We start from the raw sequence: 23,489 nt of genomic DNA, 5'->3' as shown, positions 1-23,489 counted from the left end.
GGACGCCCATCTCAGCACAATGCCAGGCCCGGGCAGATTTCCATAAATACATGCTGGCTTGAAGAGTACCAGGGGATCACTTCCCTCAGAGGAGACAGCGGCCTGGGCAAGCCACACCCCTTTTGAGTTACCCAGGGCCTTCTCCAGTTGCAGCGAGCAGGGGCTACTGTTCGTTGCGGTGTGCAAGCTTCTCATTGCGGTGGCTTCTCTTGCTGCAGAGCACGGGCTCTAGAGCACGGGCTCAGTAGCTGTGGCACATGGGCTTAGTTGCTCCGCAGCATGTGGGATCTGCCTGGACCAGGGCTCGAACCCGTGTCCCTTGCACTGGCAGGCAGATTCTTAACCACTGCGCCACCAGGGAAGCCCATGGCTGTTTCTTTATGCTAGGTTCCACCCTAGCATTCATGAAGGGTGGGAAATATTCTTACTGTAATATTTCAGTGATTCTATGTACCCCCCCCAAAAATAAACAGCTAATAATAGAGGCCAGGCACGATGCTGAGCCTGGCACTTACTCTGAATTATCCCATTTCAACCTCACACTAGAAGCTGGGAGGTAAGTCCTAGTGCAACCCCCATTTCACAGATGAGGAAACTGAGGCTAAGAGGGCTTAATCTCCTGCACAGGAGCATTGACTAAGACCAAGTCTGCTGGACCCTGCAGCCCATGCTCCTGCCACAGCACTTGGAGGAAGGAGGGCTTTAACTCAGCACTGTGTAAAGACAATAACAGGACTGACCAAGAATGACTGAACCTCTTCTGAAATAACCGAGGATTTTACTTAACTGAAATACGTTATAACCTTTCTTAAAAGCTATAACATGGACCTCTGATATGGTCGGCAGATGTCCCCTACTGGGGATACCCACAGTCTTACTCAGGCCAGTCTAGACTGCCACCCCCCACCAGCACAGCCGGGATCCTGCTGGTCCAGAGCCTAGCCCAACCTCTCCATATTCATGCCTGTGTGTGCGGTGACTCTCCCTCTCTTACAGGGTCTCACCTCCATCTAACAGCTGCCTCCCACCCCAGCCTGTCATGTACAGTAAGCACTGCCCGACTGGTTCCTTATTTATTGCTGGAGATTGTAAGCTCTTTGTGTCTCCATCACCCAGGAGCCTTTTGTACACCTGAAACTAACAACACTGTAAATCAACTATGCTTCAATGCTTTAAAAAGCCAAAAAAAAAAAAAAAAGAAGAATAGAGAGGCAGACATGAAAACAGCACCAAACAAAAACGCTGTCTCAGAGTAAGTCTGGGAGGCATGTTAGACGCTCTAGCTAGAGGCGAGTGCTGTTTTTGTCACAAGCATTTCTGGTTACTGATGGTTTTTAATCGGGGAAGTGACAGGGGATGGACGCTAGGGGCAGGAAGGAAAGGAAGGGAATGAGTGAGAAGGCGTTTGCAAAAGGAGAGATGAGGTCACTACAGGAATGAAAAGGAGAGGACAGAAGTAGGACGGACCTCCGAGCTAGAATCAACAGAACCTGGGACTTCCTGGACATCAAGCATGAAGCAGACGCAGAGGCAGAGTCGGCGATGCCCCCCATTTCCTGTACCAGTTTCCTCTGCAAACTGTGGTGTCAGTAACTGAGCTTCAAACTGTGGTTGAGCCTACCTGTCCCCCATCTCCCTTTCTTTCTTTTATTCAAAATACTCTCTAAGTGTTAGCAGAAACGGATGCCCTGCTGGACACGCCATCTTCCAGCCTCCCTTGCAGCTCCATGGGGCCACACGACTGTCCTTGGGTCAAGGGATGTGAAGAAGTGATGTGGCAACTTCTAGACCAGATTCTTACGAGGGAGCTGCTTGCCCTCGACTTTCCCTCCTTCTCCTTCCCTCAGGCTGAAACCTGGGGCTTCTTGTCTGCGGACAATTACACGAGAGAAAAATACCCCTCTTTCTTATTTATTCCATTGAATCTGGGTGCCTTTTTGTTACAGCAGCTTAGCTTGTACCTGAAATAAATCAGGACTGTAACAGGAGAAGTGGCGATTTGGTTCTGCTTTCAAGTGGGGAGCGTGGGGTAGGTGGAGACGAAATTAATTGCTCCTGAAGAGCTGTACTGCCTGTGGTTCACCAAGAGGTGACCTCAGGAGAGACCAGGACTGGAGCCATGGTCTCGGGAGGGCACTGCTTAGGGGGTAGTTGAAGCCACGGGGGTAGATGAGATCACCAGGGAGACCACGGAGAGCGAGGAAAGGGGGCTTAGGACAGCATCAGGGGCAAAAAGGGATATTTAAGGAGAGAGCCACTAACTTTATTTCATGCTATAATCATTCACTGCCATGTCTGCTTTTCCAACTAGTTACAAACTCTTTGAGTTCTTGGATTATAGCTTACTGATCTCGGGACAAAACACTGAGAACACGTTTATGCAAAACAGGCATTCAAATTGATCTTAAGAACGACACTTAAAATGCTTCATATTTCAGGAATAGGTTTGCTTTCTATTCTTGATATTCGAGGCTGTAGACTGAGGCCATCCTGAGTCAGTCTTTAAGTGCTGGGAATCAGAAGACAGATCATGAGCACGAAGAGGGTGGGCCAGGTGGGAGTGCGGCAGCCTTGAGAGCACCTGTGTGCCCAGGTGAAGGGGGCGTCTGCCGTTCAGCAAAAAGACAAACCGCGCAGGAAAAAGTGGGCGACAGACGGCTCATGGAAGATATCCAATAGCTAATTAGCACATAAAAGTGCTCAACTTCCTTAGTGGTCAGGGAAATGCAAATTAAAACCACGATGAGATACTGTTCACACCTGCTCTAACGGCGAAAACAACAACATAACTGACAACACCGAATGTTGGCAAGCATGTGGAGAGACTGGAACCCTCAAACACTCTGGGGGACGGCGCAAGAATGGAACAGCCATTTCCAGAACTGGAAGCTTCTCCTAACGTGAAACTCACATCTGTCCTATGAGCCAGTCATTTCTCGTGTAGGAATTTAACTGAGAGAAATGAAAAGCATCTCTGTCCACAAGGAGACCTGTGCGAGGATATTCATAACAGCCTTATTTATAACAGCAAAATGTGGACACAACCCAAATGTCCATTAGCGGAAGAGTGGATAATTCATGTTGGCATATGCATGCCAATGGAACGCGACTCAATGAAAAGGAGCAAACTACTGATATGCTCAGCGACGTGGATGAATCTCTCATGCAGGGCAAAAGCACCCAGACACCCAGACGCAAAGGACCATACACTGTCTGATCCCATTTGTAGGAAATCCAAGACCAGGCAAAACTAATCTATGGTGACAGAAATACGGAAGTGGTGGCTTCAGAGGTAGGGAGGGGGTGGAATTGACTGGAGAAAGAGGCCTGGGGGAACTTTCGGGAGTGATGTAAACATCTTAGGTCTTGTCTTGGGTGGTGATTATATGGATGTATTCACAGACAAAGATCATCAAGCTGAACACTTAAAACAAAATGAATAATCAGGGCTTCCCTGGTGGCGCAGTGGTTGAGAGTCCGCCTGCCGGTGCAGGGGATGCAGGTTCGGGCCCCGGTCCGGGAAGATCCCACATGCCGCGGAGCGGCTGGGCCCGTGAGCCATGGCCGCTGGGCCTGCGCATCCGGAGCCTGTGCTCCGCAAGGGGAGAGGCCACAACAGTGAGAGGCCCGCGTACCGCAAAAAAAAAAAAAAAGAATAATCACCTTAAAACAAAATGAGTAATCTTTTATATTTATCCACACATTTACCATTTTGACAATCTTATTTCTTTCCTATAATTCCAAGTTTCTATCATTTTTAAAAGATGTTTTCTCTGGATACTGACTTCTGCTTTTGTTTTTTTTATTATTCTTCAAGCAGTTCAAACATGTCATTCCACTGCCTCGGTCTGTTTCTGGCGAGGTTAACTGTCACTCACAGCCCTGTCCTCTGTAGGTGATGTGTGTCTTCAGCTAGGCTGTCTTTGATGTGATGTGTGTATTTGCATTTATCCTGTTTGGGGTTCACTGCTTCTTGGGTCTGCAGGTTGCTCTTTTAAAAAACCAAATTTGGGATGTCTTTGCACATCATTTTTTCCAAAAAGATTTCCCCCAATCACTCGCTCTTCTCCTTCTGACAAGCCAATTACGCATCTCTTACACTGCCACAGGTCCCTGACACTCTGTTCATTTTCTTTTAATCTTTTTTTTCTCTCTGTTCTTTAGATTGGATAGTATCAGTTGATTGTCTCCAATTCACCGACCCCTTTTCCTGCGGTCTCCAACCTGCTGTAAAGCCCAGCCAGTGAGTCTTTCATTTCAGAGATTCGACTCTTGGGCGCTAACATTTCTGTTTGGTTCTCTTGTAGTTTCTGTTCCTCTGTTGTGCTTCCCCACCTGGTTACTCACTACATTCCTCTTTTTCTGGAAGTGCTGGAACATGTTTAGGACAGTTTTTAAAAATTTCACATCTGCTAGTTCCGACATCTGGGTTATTTCAACACGCATGTCTACTGACTACTTTTCCCCTTGATTATGGGCCCTGCTTTTTGTAGGTCTAAGTTTTAAAAATAAGTGTTCAACATCATGGATGGTATACTGCAGGAAGCGTGTACTACTTTGTCTGTGTATTACTTTGCAGGCAGGTAAATTACTGGATGCCTTTGACTCCACCACACTTGGTTTTAGTCTTTGTTAGGGTGGGTCCACTTGAGTTTCCTAGAGAGACCCTTACTCTCGGTCATGGTCCTTACTCCTAAAGCCTGGCCTTTCTCAGGTCTTGTCTCGAGGTGCTCAGTGAGGTCTCTCCACCCTGGCTGGGCTGGAATCCAACGTCTCCCAGCACGATGCAGCCTCTGTTGCCCTCACCCATGTCAGTCCTGCAGCAGCTGCCCTCTGCCAGGTCTCCCCGGACATGTGATGCCCATGCTTCATCTAAGACCACCCGGGAACCCCCCGTGCAAACTCCTGGGGCCTCCTCTGCATAGGTTACTGCTCTCCACTGCTCGGCCCCATGATTTCTTTTTTTAAAAAATTTTTTGGCCACATGGCATGTGGTATCTTAGTTCCCCGACCAGGGATTGAACCGGCGCCCCCTGCACTGGAAGCACGGAATCTTAACCACTGGACCGCCAGGGAAGTCCCAATGGCCTCACGATTTTTAGCTGCTTTAATCACCTAGATCTCTGGTAACTGCTTCTTCAGCTCAGCAACATGGCGGTCACTGCTGGAGCACCTCTCTGTGCTGTGGTCTGGTAAGTGACTCCAGGCAGAAAGCTGGGGCCAACGGGGGACTCAGTGTGATCCCTTTTCTTCAAGGATCACGGGCCTGTGGTGTCTATTGCTTGGAAACAGCTGCCTTATATATTTTGTCTCTTATAGCTGTGTACAGTGGGATGTTAAGTCCAGTACTAGTTACTCTATAATAGCTGGAAGCAGGGCAGGCATGGGTACTTGGTAGAAGCTCCCAGGTGATCCTAATAGGCTTCCATCTCCTCCCATGGGGATCCCTGGCTAAGAACTGAGGTCCCAGGAACAAAAGAGGTATGCAGATGGCTGCCCAAGGCTATCTCAGTGAGATGCCATTATTATAATAGCACATGATTGATTCTGGTCCACTAAGCTGTCCTCTGATTACAATTTTAGCTTTCTAGGTAGATGTGCCTACAAGGAGACATATCATTACTTATTGTAAATTAATAAATTGGGATTTTCGTTTTCTATATCAGGCTCTAGTAAACTTACTTAAAAGGCGTTTCCTTGAAAGTCAGAGCCATTCCTGGTGCACTAACGATGCCCACACTTAGGTGCCAGTCTGTCCATCTGGAACCATCACTCTGATTAGCTAAATTCTGACCAAATTCTTCAGCACTAGCTTTTCCTTTTTTTTTTTAAGAAAATAGCTGTGTTAAGGGGCCCTGAGATCAGAATCAGATTCATCATCACCAAAACCTAGTAAGCCTTTACACGGTTCCTTGCAATGCAGAGCTGGTCTAGTTCTCATCTTCACCAGAATTAACCTCCTGAAGACCTGACATTTGGCTGAAAAACTGCAATTTTAATCAAAAAGAGTGATCTGAACATAACATAAGCATATACTGCAATTTATATATTACTTGATTCAAATTAACTGCCAAATTAAGGAAACAGATTGCCAGTACTCTTGAAGCTGGACCTGGTATCTGTGGTTACCTGAATGAGTGAGAGTAATTTCATAATGGCATTAGACAAGAAAAACCAAAGGTCTAAAAAATCTATGAAGAGAGATTCATTGGAGTCTAACATCCCAAACACTGCCCTGCTTTGTATGCAAGTAGTTTAAAGAGTTTCACAGATAAATTCATTTGCCCTATTCCTCTGGTTTAGGGGTCACCCCATGAAAAACCAGTCTTTACTATTTTTCCCATCTCCCAAAGGAGAAATTGAGTCAATGACATAATTAACGCTGTTGATATAATTGCTCAAGTGTAGAAGAACCACTTCTTCAATGACTCCTCCATTGCCTTTAAGCTCAGCTGTTTTACCCCTAAAAGCCCTTCCTGGACCCCTGACTGGGTTACAAACCATCCTCTGAACTCCCAGATCTCCAGCACCTTACTCAGTACCCTGGGTTTTAAGTACCTGCTTCTGCATCTGCCTCCCCAGTGCCCAGGTGTCCCCTGAAGTCAGCGACCATGTCGCATCCATCTTCCACTCCCGGTACACTAACAGGTGCATCTCCTGGGTTCAGTCAAGTTTATACAATGAAGCAATGAATGGTTCCCATTTAATGCGCTAAGCCCTGGGATGGGGCTCAAGATACAAAGAAAAATAAGAGGGATCCAAGTGCACGGGAAACTCACAAGTGGGCGGTGATTACATTTGCATAATTTGTATGTGATTGTCATTTAAAGCACTGTGTTTTGCAAGATGCTCTTCAGCAATTTTCAGGTTGAATCTATATAGCAGGTCACATCTTTTTCTGCTTTTTCTTATCTTCCCCAAGACACCAACTGAAATCTTACAACACAAAGGCAGCATGCTATGGTCACGCTGGAACAAGATAAGGACCCAGCTCCATTATCCTTAGTAGCTACATGATTTGGGGTTTGCTTTCATTCTCTATAGCCACAATTTAGTCACCTTTACAACGGTGGTGGTATTATCTACCTTACCTGTCTGTCTCCTAGGGTTGTTGTCAGGATTAAATGAAATAATATGTGAAAGAGCTTTGTAAACCATACACCACTGTAGATATTGGATTTATTATGAAGTCACAATTGTATGGAAGCTGCTGACTCCAAGTTTCAAGACACTGCTTGTCCGCAGGGTAGTTTACGGGCAGCCCTTGGTATCCTTATTTTTTTCGGTCAATTCAGGTTAAGGATTAAACCCCCAGATTTAAAAATATTAACATTATTCATAAAGGAGTAAATATTTCAGAGCATCACAAAACAGACATCTCCATATAAAATAACTAAAAGGTGCTATACCTATAGACTTCAAAGAATTTTATAAATATCAAAAAATGTGTTGCTGCCAGTTAGAATAAATCATTGTCTCAAAGAAAGTAGCAGCTCTGTGGAACTGTAGCTGATGATGTACTTTCCATGGCAACCAAACCCAGTCTCTGGTACATCTAAGGGAGTTTGTGGTTTTGATATTACTGTGCATGGGTAAGCACCTGTTTGAGATAGAAACTAAAATGACTTTTAAAAATTACATTTACTGGGATAAAATCTAATCATGGCAGTTGACATCACTGGCTTGAATTTTTTCCCAGCTCAGAACATCATTTTCCTATAGGAGGGACAGGTAACTCCCAGACCTCGTCACGCTGAGTGGTCCATCTTGCAAAGAAAGCAGCATATTTGAATCTCTACTGTCACACTCAAATTTCTGACAGCAGACCAAACCTTCTAGATCAAATCTTCTAAATAACACTATTTGCACCCCACCATAGAACCTAGGACAGTGATAGTTAAATAGTAAATATGTATTTGGGTCCCCCCTGCCAAAGCTGTTGAGAAGATTGAGAAGATTCAACTCTGCTGATCAGAGAGAATTTCGTATTCCAGAGATGTTGTGTTTATTTTTTCATTCAATTCAACATAAATTTCTAATTTACTTTCTGGTTTTCTCTTTGACCCATGTGTTAGTTGTGTGCTGTTTAATTTCCAAGTGTTTGGAGTTTTCCAGGTATTTTTGTGCTACTGCTGTATAGTCAGATTCTGTTAGAGTCCAAAGCAGTCTGTATGGTTCAATTCTTTTATATTTGTTGAGGTTCGTTTTATGGCTCAGCATATGGTCCATGTAGGTCAATGTTCCACGTGTATTTGAAAAGGATGTACATTCTGCTTGTTGGATGCAATCTTCTATGAATGTCAGTTAGGTCCTATTGGTTGATACTGTTGTTTGGGTCTTTTAAATCCAACTGATTTTCTGCCTGTTCGTTCTCTCAGTACTGAAAGAGGAGGGCTGAAGTCTCCAACTGTAATAGTGGAATTGTCTATTTCTCCTTTCAGTTCCACAAGTTTTCGCTTCATGTGACTTGAAGCTCTATTTTTAGGCGCACAGATATTTAGTACTGTTATGTCTTTTTGGTGAACTGACTCCTTGATCATTATGTAATGGCCATCTTCATCCTTAGTAACACTCCTGGTCTGAAGTTTACTCTGTGATATTAACACAGACACTTCAATTTTCTTTGGATTGGTGGTAGCATAGTATATCTTTTTTCTATCCTTTTACTTTTAAATATCTATATCTTTATATATGAAGTGGATTTCTCTTCGGCAGCCCATAGCTGCATCTTGCTTTTTTATCCAATCTGGCAAACTGTCTTTTAATTGGTGTGCTTCGAAGAGATATTTTTATAAATCAGAAAATGTACATTATTTTTGTGATCTCAAGATTAGTTATTTTTTCTGAGGTGTCCTCTTGGGTTTTGCATTTTAACTCATCTTTTTTAAAGCTGTGAGGGGAAGGAATACAACGGAATCTAATCTGAAACTTAAGGGAATTAGCATATACTGTGCCCTCAATTTTCTGCCAAACATTCTGCTAGATCCTTTGCTCCCATTCAGCTCGTGTGACAGGACTATTCCCTCCATCTTACTGACGGAGGCAAGTGAGGCTCCACAGCACAGCTCTCCCCTTCCTCCACAGTAACAAAATATCTGGGCAAGGTCACCAAGAAAAAAGAGCACATTTCCCAGTCCCCTTGTGACTAGGTTTGCCCTGTGACTTAGGTCTGGCCAAGGAGATATAAGTTCCGGGAAACTTTTCCCCAAGAGGAGCTGACTCACTGTTTCTGCTTCTTCGTTCGTTCCCTCCTCCATCCTACTACTGGACTAGAGATATGATGACCACGTGGCACCCAGTGCTGACCACTGCCACCCGGGACCACAAGGAGAAGCACCACTGTCTTGGGGATGGGTGAACGCTGAGCTGTTGGAAGCCTGGGCCCCCTGTGGACTCTGTGGAACAGAACCACACCTGCTTCTGGGTGCTCACCTCCTGACTTTTATATAAGGGAGGAATAAACATCTAGCTTGATTAAGCTACCGTTGTTTAGGGAGTTTGTTATTTGTTCCTGAATCCGATCCTAATGGCTATAGCTTAGGGATGAATTAACTGTTACATAATTTAATCTACGTTTGGACAGATTCATACTAGCATCTATCATGGTTTTGGGTGGGAGTCATAGAGAACTGGGATACAAAACTATTTTGTTTACCTGATTTTTCAATCTATTAAATTAAAAGTTACCAAAAAAAGGTGGTGGGGGAGCTGGGGATGCCGTGGTAAAGTTACACATGATGTGTAAAGTCACGCACCGTGTGTAAAGTCACGCACCATGTGTAAAGTTACTCACGATGGGTAAAGTTACATACGATGTGTAGAAGAATTCTAGACTTGGGTTAAGACCTGACTCTGTCCCATCCCAGCTGTGTGCTCTTATGGAAGTCACTTAACCTTTCTGAGCCTCAATTTCCTATAAAAGACACCAGCACCTACTTCACAGAGCTGTCTGAATGAAGAAATAAAACATACCATATGACAGAGCTTGGTAAGTGCTAAGTGCTTTGTAAATACAAGGGATTATGATCATAAATTGGAAGACACATTTTATGCATAAACCCTGGAAGGTGAAATCATCTCACAGATACACTTACAGTAGTGTGTGTAAACATATTTAGGTTGCTAGTTATAAATGAGAATAAGTTGAAAAGTTCATTCTATTTAGTAACTTAAGAACGTAATAACAAGTCAGTGTTTACTGTCATAAACTGAGATTTCTATCATACCTTTATATCAGGCTCTCAGAGGTCTTTAGTATGACTTTATTTCATATTATAGAAAACATTCAGATATGATGTTTTGTTTCAATAAGCTAACTTTAATCTAAATGGGGATTTAACCATTTAGCTTCCTGTACAATACCTGAGAAACTTTAACAGAAGGATTGCTTTGTTAATTACTGCTTTCTGTTTTAAAACTGTATTTCATGTTAAGTGTTTTTAAAGTTTTCAGTAGAGACGAAAAAGCAAAGTCCATCTTAAGTCTGAGGCTGGCAGAAAGCTAAAAGCCCATGGCCGTGGCTTGGGAACAGCCAGAGCAGAGCTAACAAGTTCAGGAGAGGAAGGGGTGACAGAGCCACACGTGGGTGCAGAGAGAAGCTTTGTCCATCAGCAGTGGGACTGGGGCAGTGGCAGGTAAAGAAGGCTAGGAGGAGGGCGGCTGGGTGACTGAGAGCTTCAAAGATGAGAGGCAATTTCACAGCACATTCAGACAGTCACAGTTCTGAGCGGCCTTGAGGAAGGAATCTGGTGGGAGATGTGCAGTGTTGTTAGCGTTGGTCCAACTTGTGTCTGCACGTACATCTCAGCAGGGCTCTGGTCTGCCTGTGAGAGCACTGGGGCTAAGTAAGGAGTGTGAGCCAGAGGCCCCATTTGAACCTAGCTATTTATTGCGTGTTTTTCTGTGGAGTTCATCTAATTCATATCTTTTTAATTCGCATTTCTTATAGCTCAGGTTTTCTAATAAGGCAGCTTTGCTGGAGAGAAGACCATAAATATCTACCTGATGGTGGTCAACAACCTGAAGCGTAACGTCTCAAAAGGAAGTAATCTGCTTCCGGGAAGAACATCTCACAAATCATTTTCGGCATCTACAAATGTAAAGGATGAACCTTCAAGGATCCAGTATTTGACTTCCAAATCTGGAGAACGCCACTTTACCCAAAAATCAGGGCTCATATTTTAATAACTGTACTTTTGGGGAAATTTTAAGATGTGATTAAAAAATCATATATTAAATATGTTTCTAGCATCTTTACTCCTCCTTCCCTGGATGTGATGCTGGATTCTGGTTTCCTGGAGATCCGAAATGCCCTTTCATCCCACAACCAATACAGCTAGAGGAAGGCTTTTCCAAGGATAGACCCAATTCAGGCCAACTCCAAAGACAAGGCAAGAGCCATCAACCCTGGAGGGTGACCTGAGATGAGAAGCTTTCAGGAGGATGACTAGAGATCCCTGTCTTCATAGGAGATACAAATACCACAGATGACAGAAATTTCAGCCACTCCACAGGGACTCTACCCTTGGACCACAAAAAGCTCCATCCCAAACTACATCTTGGCATATGACTGGCAATTACGTGTCCCTTCTCAGGTGTGTGTGAGAGAGAGAGGGAGGAAGGGGGGGAGGGGGAGAGGGAGGGGAGGGGGAGGGGAGGGGGGGGAGGGGAGGGGGAGGGGGAGAGGAGGGGGAGGGGGAGGAGGGGAGGGGAGGGGGAGGGGGAGAGGAGGGGAGGGGAGGGGGAGGGGGAGAGGAGGGGAGGGGAGGGGAGGGGAGGGGGACGGGAGGGGAGGGGAGGGGAGGGGGAGGGGAGGGGAGGGGGAGGGGAGGGGAGGGGGAGGGGAGGGGAGGGGAGGGGGAGGGGAGGGGAGGGGAGGGGAGGGGAGGGGGAGGGAGAAATTGATTTAATTCCCTTCTTATAAGGCAACCCTAGCTACACTGAGATTAAATCCACCATAATCTTGTGCAGTGATTTACAGAATAAATATCCAGGACACTGCACATATAGATGAGTTTAAATCAAATGTGAAATCCTACCCAAATTATTGGTCCACACTTTTGAGATTATATTCCAACAAAATAACACAAGAGGAGAAAAGTAATTTGCAAACAGTACACTCACTATAGCGTAATAGCAAAAACTGGTAAAACCCCAAACACTCAAAGGCGAAGAGTAGCTGATTCTAGTTTACGACAGAGTGTTTTATAACTCTTAAGTGACAAGTGCGATAAGTGTTTTTAATCCGTGGAAGGAGGAATGGGTTTTCCTTTCCAAAGGTACGCAGGATAGGTAATGCCCCCAAATGGTCATGGCGCCTATAGGTCCAGGGCACATTCACTGGGGCAGCAGGCATAGCTGGTGCTCAATAATCGTGCTCCCTCCCTTCCCACGTGCATCTACCCGAGCCTCAGTCACTGTGCAAGCCCACCTCAGATGGCCCCTCCCGCACGGAGTCTTGGGTCGGAAGCTCCTCGAGGACATGAGCTGTGTCTTATCCACCACTGACTTGTCCGTATACGGCACCAGGTCATAGCTAGTCCACATGGTGCCTTTGTGCAAATCAGAAAAAAAGACCCCTTCCTGTGGGTGGCAGCAACCGCAGGCTGGGGTCCAGGGCTTGGTGAGCGCCTGCAGTGTGGGTGCCTTTCAGCCCCCACTCAGAGGGGCGCCCCCTGCAAGGTATGACTGCTTCACCATCCATGGTGACCCTGCCTAGCCTGTGCCTGGCACATACTAGGCACCTAATAAATATCTGTTGAATGAACGAATGGACTGAGATTAAGGAGAACTAAGGTTTTCTTCTTGGTACTTCTTACAGACGTCCCAACTTTAGCCAAGATCTTTGACCATGTCTCAGTTTACCGATCTCACAAATGTGGTGAATAGACTATAGTCATTAAGACCTGGATCACCTCTGAAATGCTATGAAGCTGCCTGGTGCATAAAGGTGCTCAGAAGCTTGTTAAATGAAGGAACTGGGCAGAGCCTTGGCGAGGTACCTTGGCTAGGTGTGGTAGAACAATACATTGCTTTTTGTCCCTGGAGCTCCTAAAACCCTTTGGATTTCCTGAGTGACAGGAGTGCCTTTGTATTTATGATGAGCTCCTTCTCTGAGTTTATGCTAACGAGGTAACTTACTGGGGGGCCCCTAGAGAGCCTCAGGATGGGGCTGGTCACAGGACAGACCAGGTGATTAGAGGGATGGAATTTTCAGCCCCACTCACCAACCTCTAGGGAAAGGAGACGCTGGAGAAGAGGTTATAAAATCTCTTGATTCAGAGAGCTCCCAGGTCAGGGAACACAGCTAGCTCCTGGGGGAGGGACCTGTCCTGGGAGGGTGTGGAAGCTCCGTACCTCCCCCTCCCCCCAAACACCTTGTCCTGTGCATCTCTTCCATTGGGCTGTTCCTGAGTTGTATCCTTTATGATGAACTGGTAAACGTAAGTAAAGTGTTTTCCTGAGTTGTACAAGTCATTCTAGGATGGGAATGGGAACCCCTGAATTTATAGCCAGTTGGTCAGAAGTATAAGAGGCTCCTGGGACTTAGGACTGGCACCTGCAGTCTAGTGGGACTGGCCCTTCACCTGTGGGGTCTGCACTCACTCGGAGAGTTAGTGTCAAAACTGAACTGAACTGTTGAACACCCAGCAAGTGTTCTCCATGTGGAAAAATCTCCTACACACCTGATGCCCGAAGTGGGATCAGGAAACACCACTTGGGCTTCCCTGGTGGCGCCGTGGTTAAGAATCCGCCTACCAATGCAAGGGACACGAGTTTGAGCCCTGGTCTGGGAAGATCACAAACGCCGCAGAGCAACTCAGCCTGTGCGCTACAACTACTGAGCCTGCGCTTTAGAGCCCGTGAGCCACAACTACTGAGCCCATGAGCCACAACTACTGAGGCCCACATGCCTAGAGCCCGTGCTCCGCAACAAGAGAAGCCACCACAATGAGAAGGCTGCGCACCACAATGAAGAGTAGCCCTTGGTTGCCACAACTAGAGAAAGTCCACGCGCAGCAACAGAGACCCGACGCAGCCAAAAATAAATAAAAATAAATTAATTAAAAAAAAAAAGAAAACACCACTTATTTGGAGATGTCCTCAAAGTTTACTTGTAAGTCAACTGCCAGAAATTTCCTACTTAAAAACTACTATGGTCAGAGATTCCATCAGTGTGGGATGACACATCTCAAAATCTCTGAGAGGGATTCTAACTACACGCCTTCTAGAAGATTCTGTGGTAGCTCCCCCAGAGAAGTCACAGATGGAAATGTATTGTAAATGTGAAGTGTGTCAGCGAACACACCAGGGGGTTCCTTTTTGTGTTTAGTTCCCGGAAGCTCATCTAATCCAGATGGGAGCGGACTCAGAGGATGGACACCCAGCCTGACCGGCAAAGGCGAGGGAAGGAGGATGAGAAGGGAGGGGGACCTCCCTCCCCTTTCCCGGGAGCCAGGCCAACCCTAAGGGTGAGATCAAAGCAGGTGGAATCTGTCTTCTTTCGGCACCGTCCCTCACCCGCCTGGCTCCTCTGCCTGGGCCCCTCCTGCTGCCCGGAGCCCTGGCCTGCGGGAACCTCCCACTCCCCGGCCTCGTTCCTGCTCCAAATCAAAACCCCTGTTCCTTCAACGCAATTCAGTGATTCTCAAACTGCACCTAAGAAACACCTGGGGAATGAAGCAATGCCTCAGCCTCAGCCTCACCCTCAAAGATTTTGATTCTGTTGCCCTCGGGAAGGTCCCGGGAATCGATGTTCTAAAAAGCATTCCAGGTGATTCGAACACGCACCAGGGCTGGGAACCACCAGCAAAGCTGATTCTGGCTGGAGGCTGAAGACCTTTGATTGAATTTCTTCACATCAAGGGTGCAGAAAGCTGACGGGTACTTACGAGCAGGTATCGGTAGAATTTAGGGCAGCATTTTAATGGTTGTGAAGAATTTTAAGCAGCGATTTTTGAATGTGGGGGACAGGCCAGCCCTGTTCTGGGATCTGTAGAAGTGCCCCTAAAGGATTCTGACTTTTCGCAGCTTCTTTTTTTTCTTCTATGTCAAATTTACAATCTTTAGAAATTCCATCTCCCCCTCAGAACCGCACACCTGGCCCCTCCCCTCCAGTGACCCCGCCCCCCAGACTCAGCTGATAAGAGGTCCAAATAAGGCTGGGGGGTAAGAAGACAGGACTCATCATCTCTCTACAGGATCACTGGGAAGTCTGGTTTGTAAGCTCAATACCCCTTTCCCTTCAAGGGAATACCCTGCAGGTCAAGACACGAGAATTTATGACTTTACGGTTAACAGGCGATCCTGATATCCCCGTCTTTCCCTCTCACAAATGCAGCCTCTCCAGTGGTTCAGGAACTCGCTGCTAAAGTGTCCTCTGGGGCCGAATGCTGGGCTGACGGGCCCAGGCCGTGGTGCTGCCTTCCCCTCCCCCCATGGCTTTTTCATTTGGCAGGTGAATTCTTGTTCTATTCTTAGCACTAATGCAGAAATCAAGTAAGGCTTAAACACAAAATCCCAGCGTGATCCCCGTGTGGTTCCTGCTGCACTCAGAAGCTTCGGGACAGCACAGAGGGAGGGGCGCTGGTTACCACATCCCAGGCTCTGGGGATCTTCCCGTCATTGGCAAGCTGTCCTGCGGTTCAGCCAGAACTACACCATCGTATCAAAGAGAAGGAGTTTCAACATGAACCCTAGCATTTTCTAAGCCATCCAGATTCGTGTTCTAGATCACAGAGTATTTCACGGCAGGGTGTACAGTGGCAGGAAGCAAGTTACAGGGAGCACCTCAGTTACCCACCAAAGCTGAGCTGCTTCTGCTGGAGCTGTGCCTGTCCAGGGGTGGGGCGTGACATGGAGGGGTGCTTGTCACCCCACACAAGGCAGACAGAGAGATGTGCTGCCGTCTGGGAGGAGCAGACTCAAGCCTGATTAGTTCCACCGTGAACTGTCAGGAAGCTGCCCGTATAACAACGGAGACATGACATAGAAATCACAGCTCCCCGCAAGGCTACAAGAACCCACCACTGTGCTGGGGAAGATACTTCCTTTTGTCCAGGCAGGTGTGCTCTGGTCATTACCTGAGACACAACTGCTTTTGTTATACATTCACAGATAGCAGAAAAAGACACTTTTTACGTTCCTCATTGCCAATGCCCTACTTACCAACTTCATCCCTGATGTTTGCAAGTTCGATTGACAGCTCTTTTTCTTTCACAAGGGCACTTTCATTCTGAAAAAACAAAATGGATACCGAGAGTCCCCTCGTTTTAGGCTAAGTAAGCACTTTCACATGTTCAATTGATGAATCATATTAAGCAAATATTTATAAGTTGAGCCCTTAAGGAGATAATTTTCTCATTATATAAGCATATAAAAAACGTACAAAGCCATGTCTGACTCACTCATTTGTATCACATTCAAATCGCAAAGCTTGCCGTATAATATTAATAATATTAATAATACCCATGTATTATTTCTGCACTCTGTATACCTGTACTGCACTCTGTATACCTCAACCTACAGTAATTCTTTGCATGTCTATGTCCTACACATTAATCTGCTGTTATATATTATTATATATTTTTAATTATTGTCACTATTACGAGATTTTTGACCATGAAAATACCATATTTCTCTGAGGGACAGATGCTTATTTTCCCAGCTGTCCCCTTAAACTTACCCTTTTGTCCATACATGCACTGTTACCTACCTAATGAATAATGGGCAGAAAACCTAACATGAAACATTTCTCTTTGTAATAAGACCAACACCAAAACTTAAGTTTCCAAGGTTTTTTGTTCCATTCTCTGCATCGGTAGAAGGAAGACGAAGAAAACTCACACTCAAAGTGTTACTTACTGTGAATAACGCCATTTGTCACTAAGTGATTGCTCAGTTGTTTTCAAATCAAATACAAACTATGACATAAAATAGATGAGTTGAAGGCATGAGTCAGCACCAATATTTACATTTGTTGTGATATTTATTACTACTAAAAATAACTAGGAAAGATGTGGTACATAAATTCTCTTCAAGTGACAGAAGCCAAAAGTACAGGCCCTCAAGGAAAGGCTCCTTCATCATGTAGAATGTACTCCCAAAGCAAACGTTTCCAAAGAGGGATTTTTGGCCAAAATGGGTACCAAATATCTAGCACAGACATCCTCAGGGCCTCGTGAATGCTCTTTCTTTCTTAAACTTGCTGTGACTTCGATGTCAGCACCTCTGGACAACCTGTGCCGAATGGGAACAGACAGCTGTCACGATCTTGTCTCTGTGTCTGCTGCGTTTAGACCCCGGTGACACGTGTGCTACGTTGGCTTGATGGCAGGGTCTCAGGTTATCCAAAGGGCATTTGCTAAGCAATATTAGAATGTCATGCCTAGGTAACACTCTACTTGCATAATAAGCTGCGAGCTATTTTAGTCACAGGCATTAACAATGATTAAGTCATGCTTCTCTTAAGACTAATGTAGCAACCATACACTACTTGAGGGACAGTGGACCCCCAACCCACTCATGGAGCTCCCTCCTCACCCCAGCCCATAGCATCCTCGCCTTCCCTGAATTTGAAGGCTGGAAATCACCCTGAAAGTGTACATTCTCCTAATCACTACGTGACACTGCCTCGATGCCACGCCCACAGCACAGGGCTGTCCTGAGGGTTAAATAAATTAACGTACGTGAAGCAGTTAGAACGGTGCCTGGCACTTACAAGCTCTATACAAGTGTTAGCTGTTACTACAACTCTGTTGTTTCCTTTGATTCTGTTTGCCACTGGATGACATCCTATAGATGACAGGTGCTTTTCCACGTTGAGTGCCTGAATGTGTTTAGAGTTGGCATATGTCTTGTTCTCTGCTTTTTTTTTTTTTCCTAAAGCACCTTCCTGACTCTGTCTTGATTCTACTGTAAGTTCAAAGACTAGAGAACTCAGAACAGGCAAAGTGTCTAGTCAGACTGATCACAGGCACAGGTGCTTGGTCTAACAGCAGCGTAATACAGCCGGCTGACTTGTTACTACAAATTAAGAAAACTTGGTATTCCTGAGAGGGTAAATTTCAGTATTTACCCTGAAATAATCTCAAACTAGTGAAAAAACTAACTTGTTTCTACTCTCAAGAATAATTCTGGGGCTTCCCTGGTGGCACAGTGGTTGAGAATCTGCCTGCCAATGCAGGGGACACGGGTTCGAGCCCTGCACTGGGAAGATCCCACATGCCGCGGGGCAACTAGGCCAATGAGCCACAATTACTGAGCCTGCGCGTCTGGAGCTTGTGCTCCACAACAAGAGAGGCCGTGATAGTGAGAGGCCCGCGCACCGCGATGAAGAGTGGCCCCCGCTCGCCACAACTGGAGAAAGCCGGCGCACAGAAACGAAGACCCAACACAGCCATAAATAAATAAATAAATAAAATTAAAAATAAATAAATAAAAGAATAATTCTGAACGCTCCTATCGTCAATTTCCAAAGCACAGCCAGAGAATTGAAATATTGTCCTCATTGGTCCAGAAATAGCAACACCAAGGATTCACTCTTGGGCCGCTGAGAGTTGCAAAGACTTAGACGAGGTTAGGCAGGGATCGACTAGAATGTAACAAAAAACAACAAACTGACTCTAATCTTGCACCCAAAGCCAACGTTTCCCTCAGCGCCTGCAGAAGCCCTGGGACGAAGCCCTGGGTGGATGTTACCCGTGCAGAGGGATCCTGCGTCACAACCCATCACACCCCGCTTTCCAGCCACGGAAGAATCAGGCATTTGGGGACGGAGTGGCTTGAAGGTCCAGCGAGGAGGACAGGCCTCAGCTGGAGACGGTAATGATGCTCATGAAGATCTTCAGACTTGAGTCACTTCGATGAAAAGCCACCACTGGTATCTGTGGCCAGGCCTGCCCACCCATCTTTGCTTTAGGAGAAACGTAAGTGAGAGAATGAAAGAGAAGACGCAAGAGAGGAAAGGGAAGAGGATGGGAAGGGAGAAGAGATGCAGGGGAAATAGGAGGGAAACCAGGGAGGTGAGAGACCCTGCACCTTCTCCCTTTTGAGAGGCAGAGAGGAAGACGATCCGTGAAGACCCAGGCCCCCCTCACCCCCAACCTTCTGCAGGCACAGATGACAAAACCAACTGATCTCAGGGTCATCAAACAGACAAGGACAAGCAACAAACCTGGTGGCTAAAATGTCAAGGAAAACGAGCTTGGGTAAGGTCTGCTGATCACTACGTCAGTATTAACACCAACCTTGACCAAACACTTCCTAGATGCCAAGGCACAGTGCTGGGTAAGCCCTTTTGCTCACTTACTCCCCCAAATACTGTCAAGCAGGTCCTGGGGTTTTATTTCCCATTCTGGAGGACGGGACTGGGGTCCTGTGGTTAGGTAACTGGCCAAGTAACCTGCACAACCAGCCAGGAAGTGGCCAAGCAGGAGTTTTCACCCAGGCTCCACACTCTTTATCAAACACTAACACAAGGAGAAGCTCCCCTCTGTCCCGTGCTTACCTAGACCCAACACCGAGATCCCAATTGCACCCATCCTCAGCTTGGATCCGAGCTCTCATTACCACGAAGCTTTCCCCGTCTAACTGGAGGAGAGGCAGCGCCACCTCCGATGACTGCTCCATGGAAGTGTTGCCTGGCTGCGTTCACACCCCACCCGCCCCAGGCCCTCGCTGTGTTTGTCCTTGGTGTGGATTTGTCAGTTGCACTTCATTTCCATTCTAGCCTCTGTGTGGTGGTAACATCGGATAGGGCAGCTACTTCGCTTTTCCTCAGTCAGCTTTCTCAAGCCCTTCCCGATGGCCCCCCAACGTGCTCCTCCTGCAGGCGCTGGCACGGCTCTGCTCACGGAGGCCAGCCGGAGCAGTCTGGCTGCAGCCCTCCTTCCTTAAGTGCTTGATTTTGAAATGATATCAACTCTTCTAATCTGTGAATTCTCTGCATCAATTACGTTACGTTTTGTTTCCTGCAAACCAAAGCAGAATGATGCGATGCTGCCCTGCAACGGAATGAGTCAACAACTGAGACTTCGGGGACACTGCTCCTTAGACAAGAAAGGGACCTAAAGGGAATTGCCACTCTCCACTCCCTGCCTCCGAGAGTCACCTTTGCAGCCACTGTGGCTCAACGGAGCCCAGCAGCCTTCCTGCCGGGCCCTGAGGTTCTGCTGAATGTCTGGAGTGAGGCTGCCCCGAAGGCTCCCTTCCGAGGGCTCTCATGCACCACCCCCCCTCCCCCACCCCAAGCCAGGTCCGGAGTCCTGATGCAGTGGGAGGGCTGAAATACAAGCAGGGCCTCCTCGAGGCCTCAGTGTCAGATCAGTGCTTCCCTACATGGGGAATGAGTGGAAAATTCCTCGCTGGTGCCAAGCACATGAGCCCCTGCGTTCAGCCCGATGGGCTAAAAATAGAACTCAGCATTAGGCATCCCAACTCCCCTAGTGATACAGTCCAGAAACTGTCAAGTCGAAGACGCCCGTTTCTCTAAAATTACTGTTTACTCTAGGACGGGCTTAACTAGAAACGGACACTTGGAGAACATTCATCTCGGCCCCTCACCAGCAGCTGTGTTTCTTAGCCGCCTCTTTTATGTTGTCACGCACCTCTCCTTTGCAGTCCGAGTCCTCTAGTGTCTCTGGTGTGGTCCGCTGCGCTCACAGACGGAATCCCAGATGTGCTCTCCCCACGGAACATCCGAGTCTCCCCTCCACCTCTTGTCCTACCAGGTCTGCTACAGTGAAGCCCACATTTCTTCTTAGACATGGCGCTGCAAACTCTGGAGAAACGCTGCCTTTGATCTTTCCTGGCTACAGAAGCCTGGCAAAGGGTACAACCCGCTCATCAGCCCATTAACTTCGAGCAACTGGATGTGTGGCCAAGCCCCAAGCAAGCCTGCCGCACTGTCATCCTAACACGCTTGGTCAACGGGGGGCTGTCTGTTCTGGGGCTGCTGCTGCCTGTGTGACTGGTGGTGGCGGGAAGTGAAAACGCCCATCTGTGTTATCATCATCCACGTGACCCTACTTAGGCATCAGCCACCTAAGCCCCTCCCCCAATTAGAAATCGACAGGACAGCCTGGTTTTGATTAAAATTGAACAGATCTGTTTTGAATGATAATCAACACATAAAACGCTGCGTGAATCTGAGGTGCTTTCACCCCAACTGATCCAGAAACAGGAATGTATCCAACACTACACGTATTTACTTAGTGTCTACTATGCGGCAGGCAGACAGGCCAGGCAGGATACTTCTGCCTTCAAGAAGCTTAAGAGTCTCCCAGAGAGTCAGTAAATAAATAAGCAATTACAAAACAATGTGATACAACTCAACCAGGCAGGGCTGGCTTGGAGAGTTCCTGAGACCGGAGGATGCGTAAGCAGGGGGCCCAGGAAGGGAGCAGCCCAGGCAAAGGCCAGAAGGGCCATCGACACAAGACAGCACCTGGGGCTATTTCTGGGAACCTCTGTCACCCCCATCAGAGGGGCCCTTTGCCTTTTCTTGCCAAGTGTCTGCTTCTGGTCTCTGACTGTCCCTGAAAGAATGCTCGATCAGCTACAAGCATACTGATGACAACTTCATAAAATTCACTTAGTTCTGAGTGTTTTTATCAGCTCCCTCTTCCCCATCTGATTTTTTTTTGCGGTACGCGGGGCCTCTCACTGTTGTGGCCTCTCCCGTCGCGGAGCAAAGGCTCCGGATGCCCAGGTTCACCGGCCATGGCTCACGGGCCCAGCCGCTCCGCAGAATGTGGGATCTTCCCAGACCGGGGCACGAACCCATATCCCCTGCATCGGCAGGCGGACTCCCAACCACTGCGCCACCAGGGAAACCCTGATGTATTTTTTTTAAAGAGGAACATATGTATGTACATTAAAAAAATATATATATATATATATATGCAAGCTTAAAGACTCCCAACTAATCTTTCCTATCTTTTTAGCCTGCCCTGAAATTGGTGCAGATCAGGAAAATTCAATCATGTGAGCTGGGCCACTTTTTCCCAGGCTAAACAAAAGAACCCTAACGAGGAGTGAAAAATTAAAATATCCACAGAATTCTGGTATTTGAGGAAACATCCAGATCCTTTTTATTATGAATTTTTGAAATCCTAAGTCATATACCTACACATGAAATGACAAAGAGGTTAAGGGATTTTTTTCATTCTTCCCAGAAACAATATTGCTTCTCACTCATGAGTTCACAGCTGAGGGTTTCATTCTACACGGTAGAACTTGTCTTAATAGGGAAACATTTTCTTTTGTATTTCAAAATGAACCAGACACCAGGTGACATCAACAGAACACCTAAGTCTTCAGTGTTGCTCTCTTTTCACCCTTTGTGAATACTGCATTCATTTTCAATATTAGTATTATTGTGAAGATTGGCCAGATTCGTAATATAGCTCTGTGGAAAATTCCTTTGGGAGGTGAACTGACCTTTTATTCATTTCAGTTATTATGGCTTTAAGGCAGCATTGATGCCATGCTTTGACTTAATCAATAAGTATTATTTCTTTCACATATAATTAACACAGCCCACTGTATTTTATGTCTGCTTTTCTACTCGGAAATGAAATCTAATATAGACTGGTCAAAGGGAAAGCATCATTCACATTTAATATTCTTAAATACGTGTCAGTGTCTAGTCGCGTGGAAAATGAGCAAAGCCATAACTGGTTTCAAAAGAAACCAGACTAAATTTTAAGATGCATCATTCCAGCCTTTGCCTTTGTGCATGCTTGGGTGTTGACGACCGCAAAACATCTAGCTTACCTAAGAGGCGGTAGTTAATAGGGGGGCATCAGAACAAACCTGGATAACCTAGGAACATTTAGGAAGGACAGCGACTTGTGGGGCCCAAGGAGAAGAAATGTGAATCGAAAGAAGTAAGGCTGGAAAATTCTCGATCCCAGAGCAAGCAAAAGAAAGGAAAATTAGCCAGAACCATGATTTTTAACCCACTTATGTCTCACTGAAGAAGTCTCTTGACCTTTCTGGATTCTATTGTCTTTGAGTGACCTTCCCAAATTTATTACTGTCCCATCACCCGTGCATACCTGGGAGAAGCAGTGAGGTGCCTTCCCCCAACTCACACCCCTACAAAGAATTTAGAGAAAGGTAAGTAAGATTAGCCTCTGAGATGATAAGCAACACAGAAAAGGTTAGGGTAGAGATATGCAAAGTAACCCCTAAAGGGAAAGGACCGGACCTAAAGCAGTAAGACAAGAGCGGGTCATAGAAATGGAAGCAAAGCAAAGGGAGACTGGAAGAGGCAGTCACCAGGGTGAGTAACAATCGCACAGCCTCCCACGTGATTTCAGGCTGGAGTGGGGATGGGACATGAGGTCACTGGATGCCTAAATAACATTCCATCCTCATCAAAGCTTCTTATGAGGCTAGACTTTGACTCTAAAAAGAAACTCCATGTTTATCGGGCTTGTAATCATTCGCTTGCTTGTCAGGTGTATTACTCATTGTTAAAAAAC

General features: G+C 46.4%; 1 protein-coding gene across 5 annotated transcripts in view; it reads right to left on the bottom strand.

The window, feature by feature from the left end:
- The window catches only part of MTUS2 (microtubule associated scaffold protein 2), a 486,774-nt gene that overhangs the window by 31,971 nt on the left and 431,314 nt on the right, over positions 1–23,489 (bottom strand). For all 5 annotated transcript variants that reach the window (XM_059995941.1, XM_059995940.1, XM_059995944.1 and 2 more), the window contains one exon: positions 16,168–16,234. In XM_059995941.1, coding sequence (XP_059851924.1) covers positions 16,168–16,234 — 67 coding nt within the window. The remainder of the gene's footprint in view (positions 1–16,167; positions 16,235–23,489) is intronic.

This window comes from Delphinus delphis, chromosome 18, assembly GCF_949987515.2.
Source record: "Delphinus delphis chromosome 18, mDelDel1.2, whole genome shotgun sequence".
NCBI lineage: Eukaryota > Metazoa > Chordata > Mammalia > Artiodactyla > Delphinidae > Delphinus > Delphinus delphis.
This window is presented reverse-complemented; position numbering and strand designations above follow the sequence as displayed.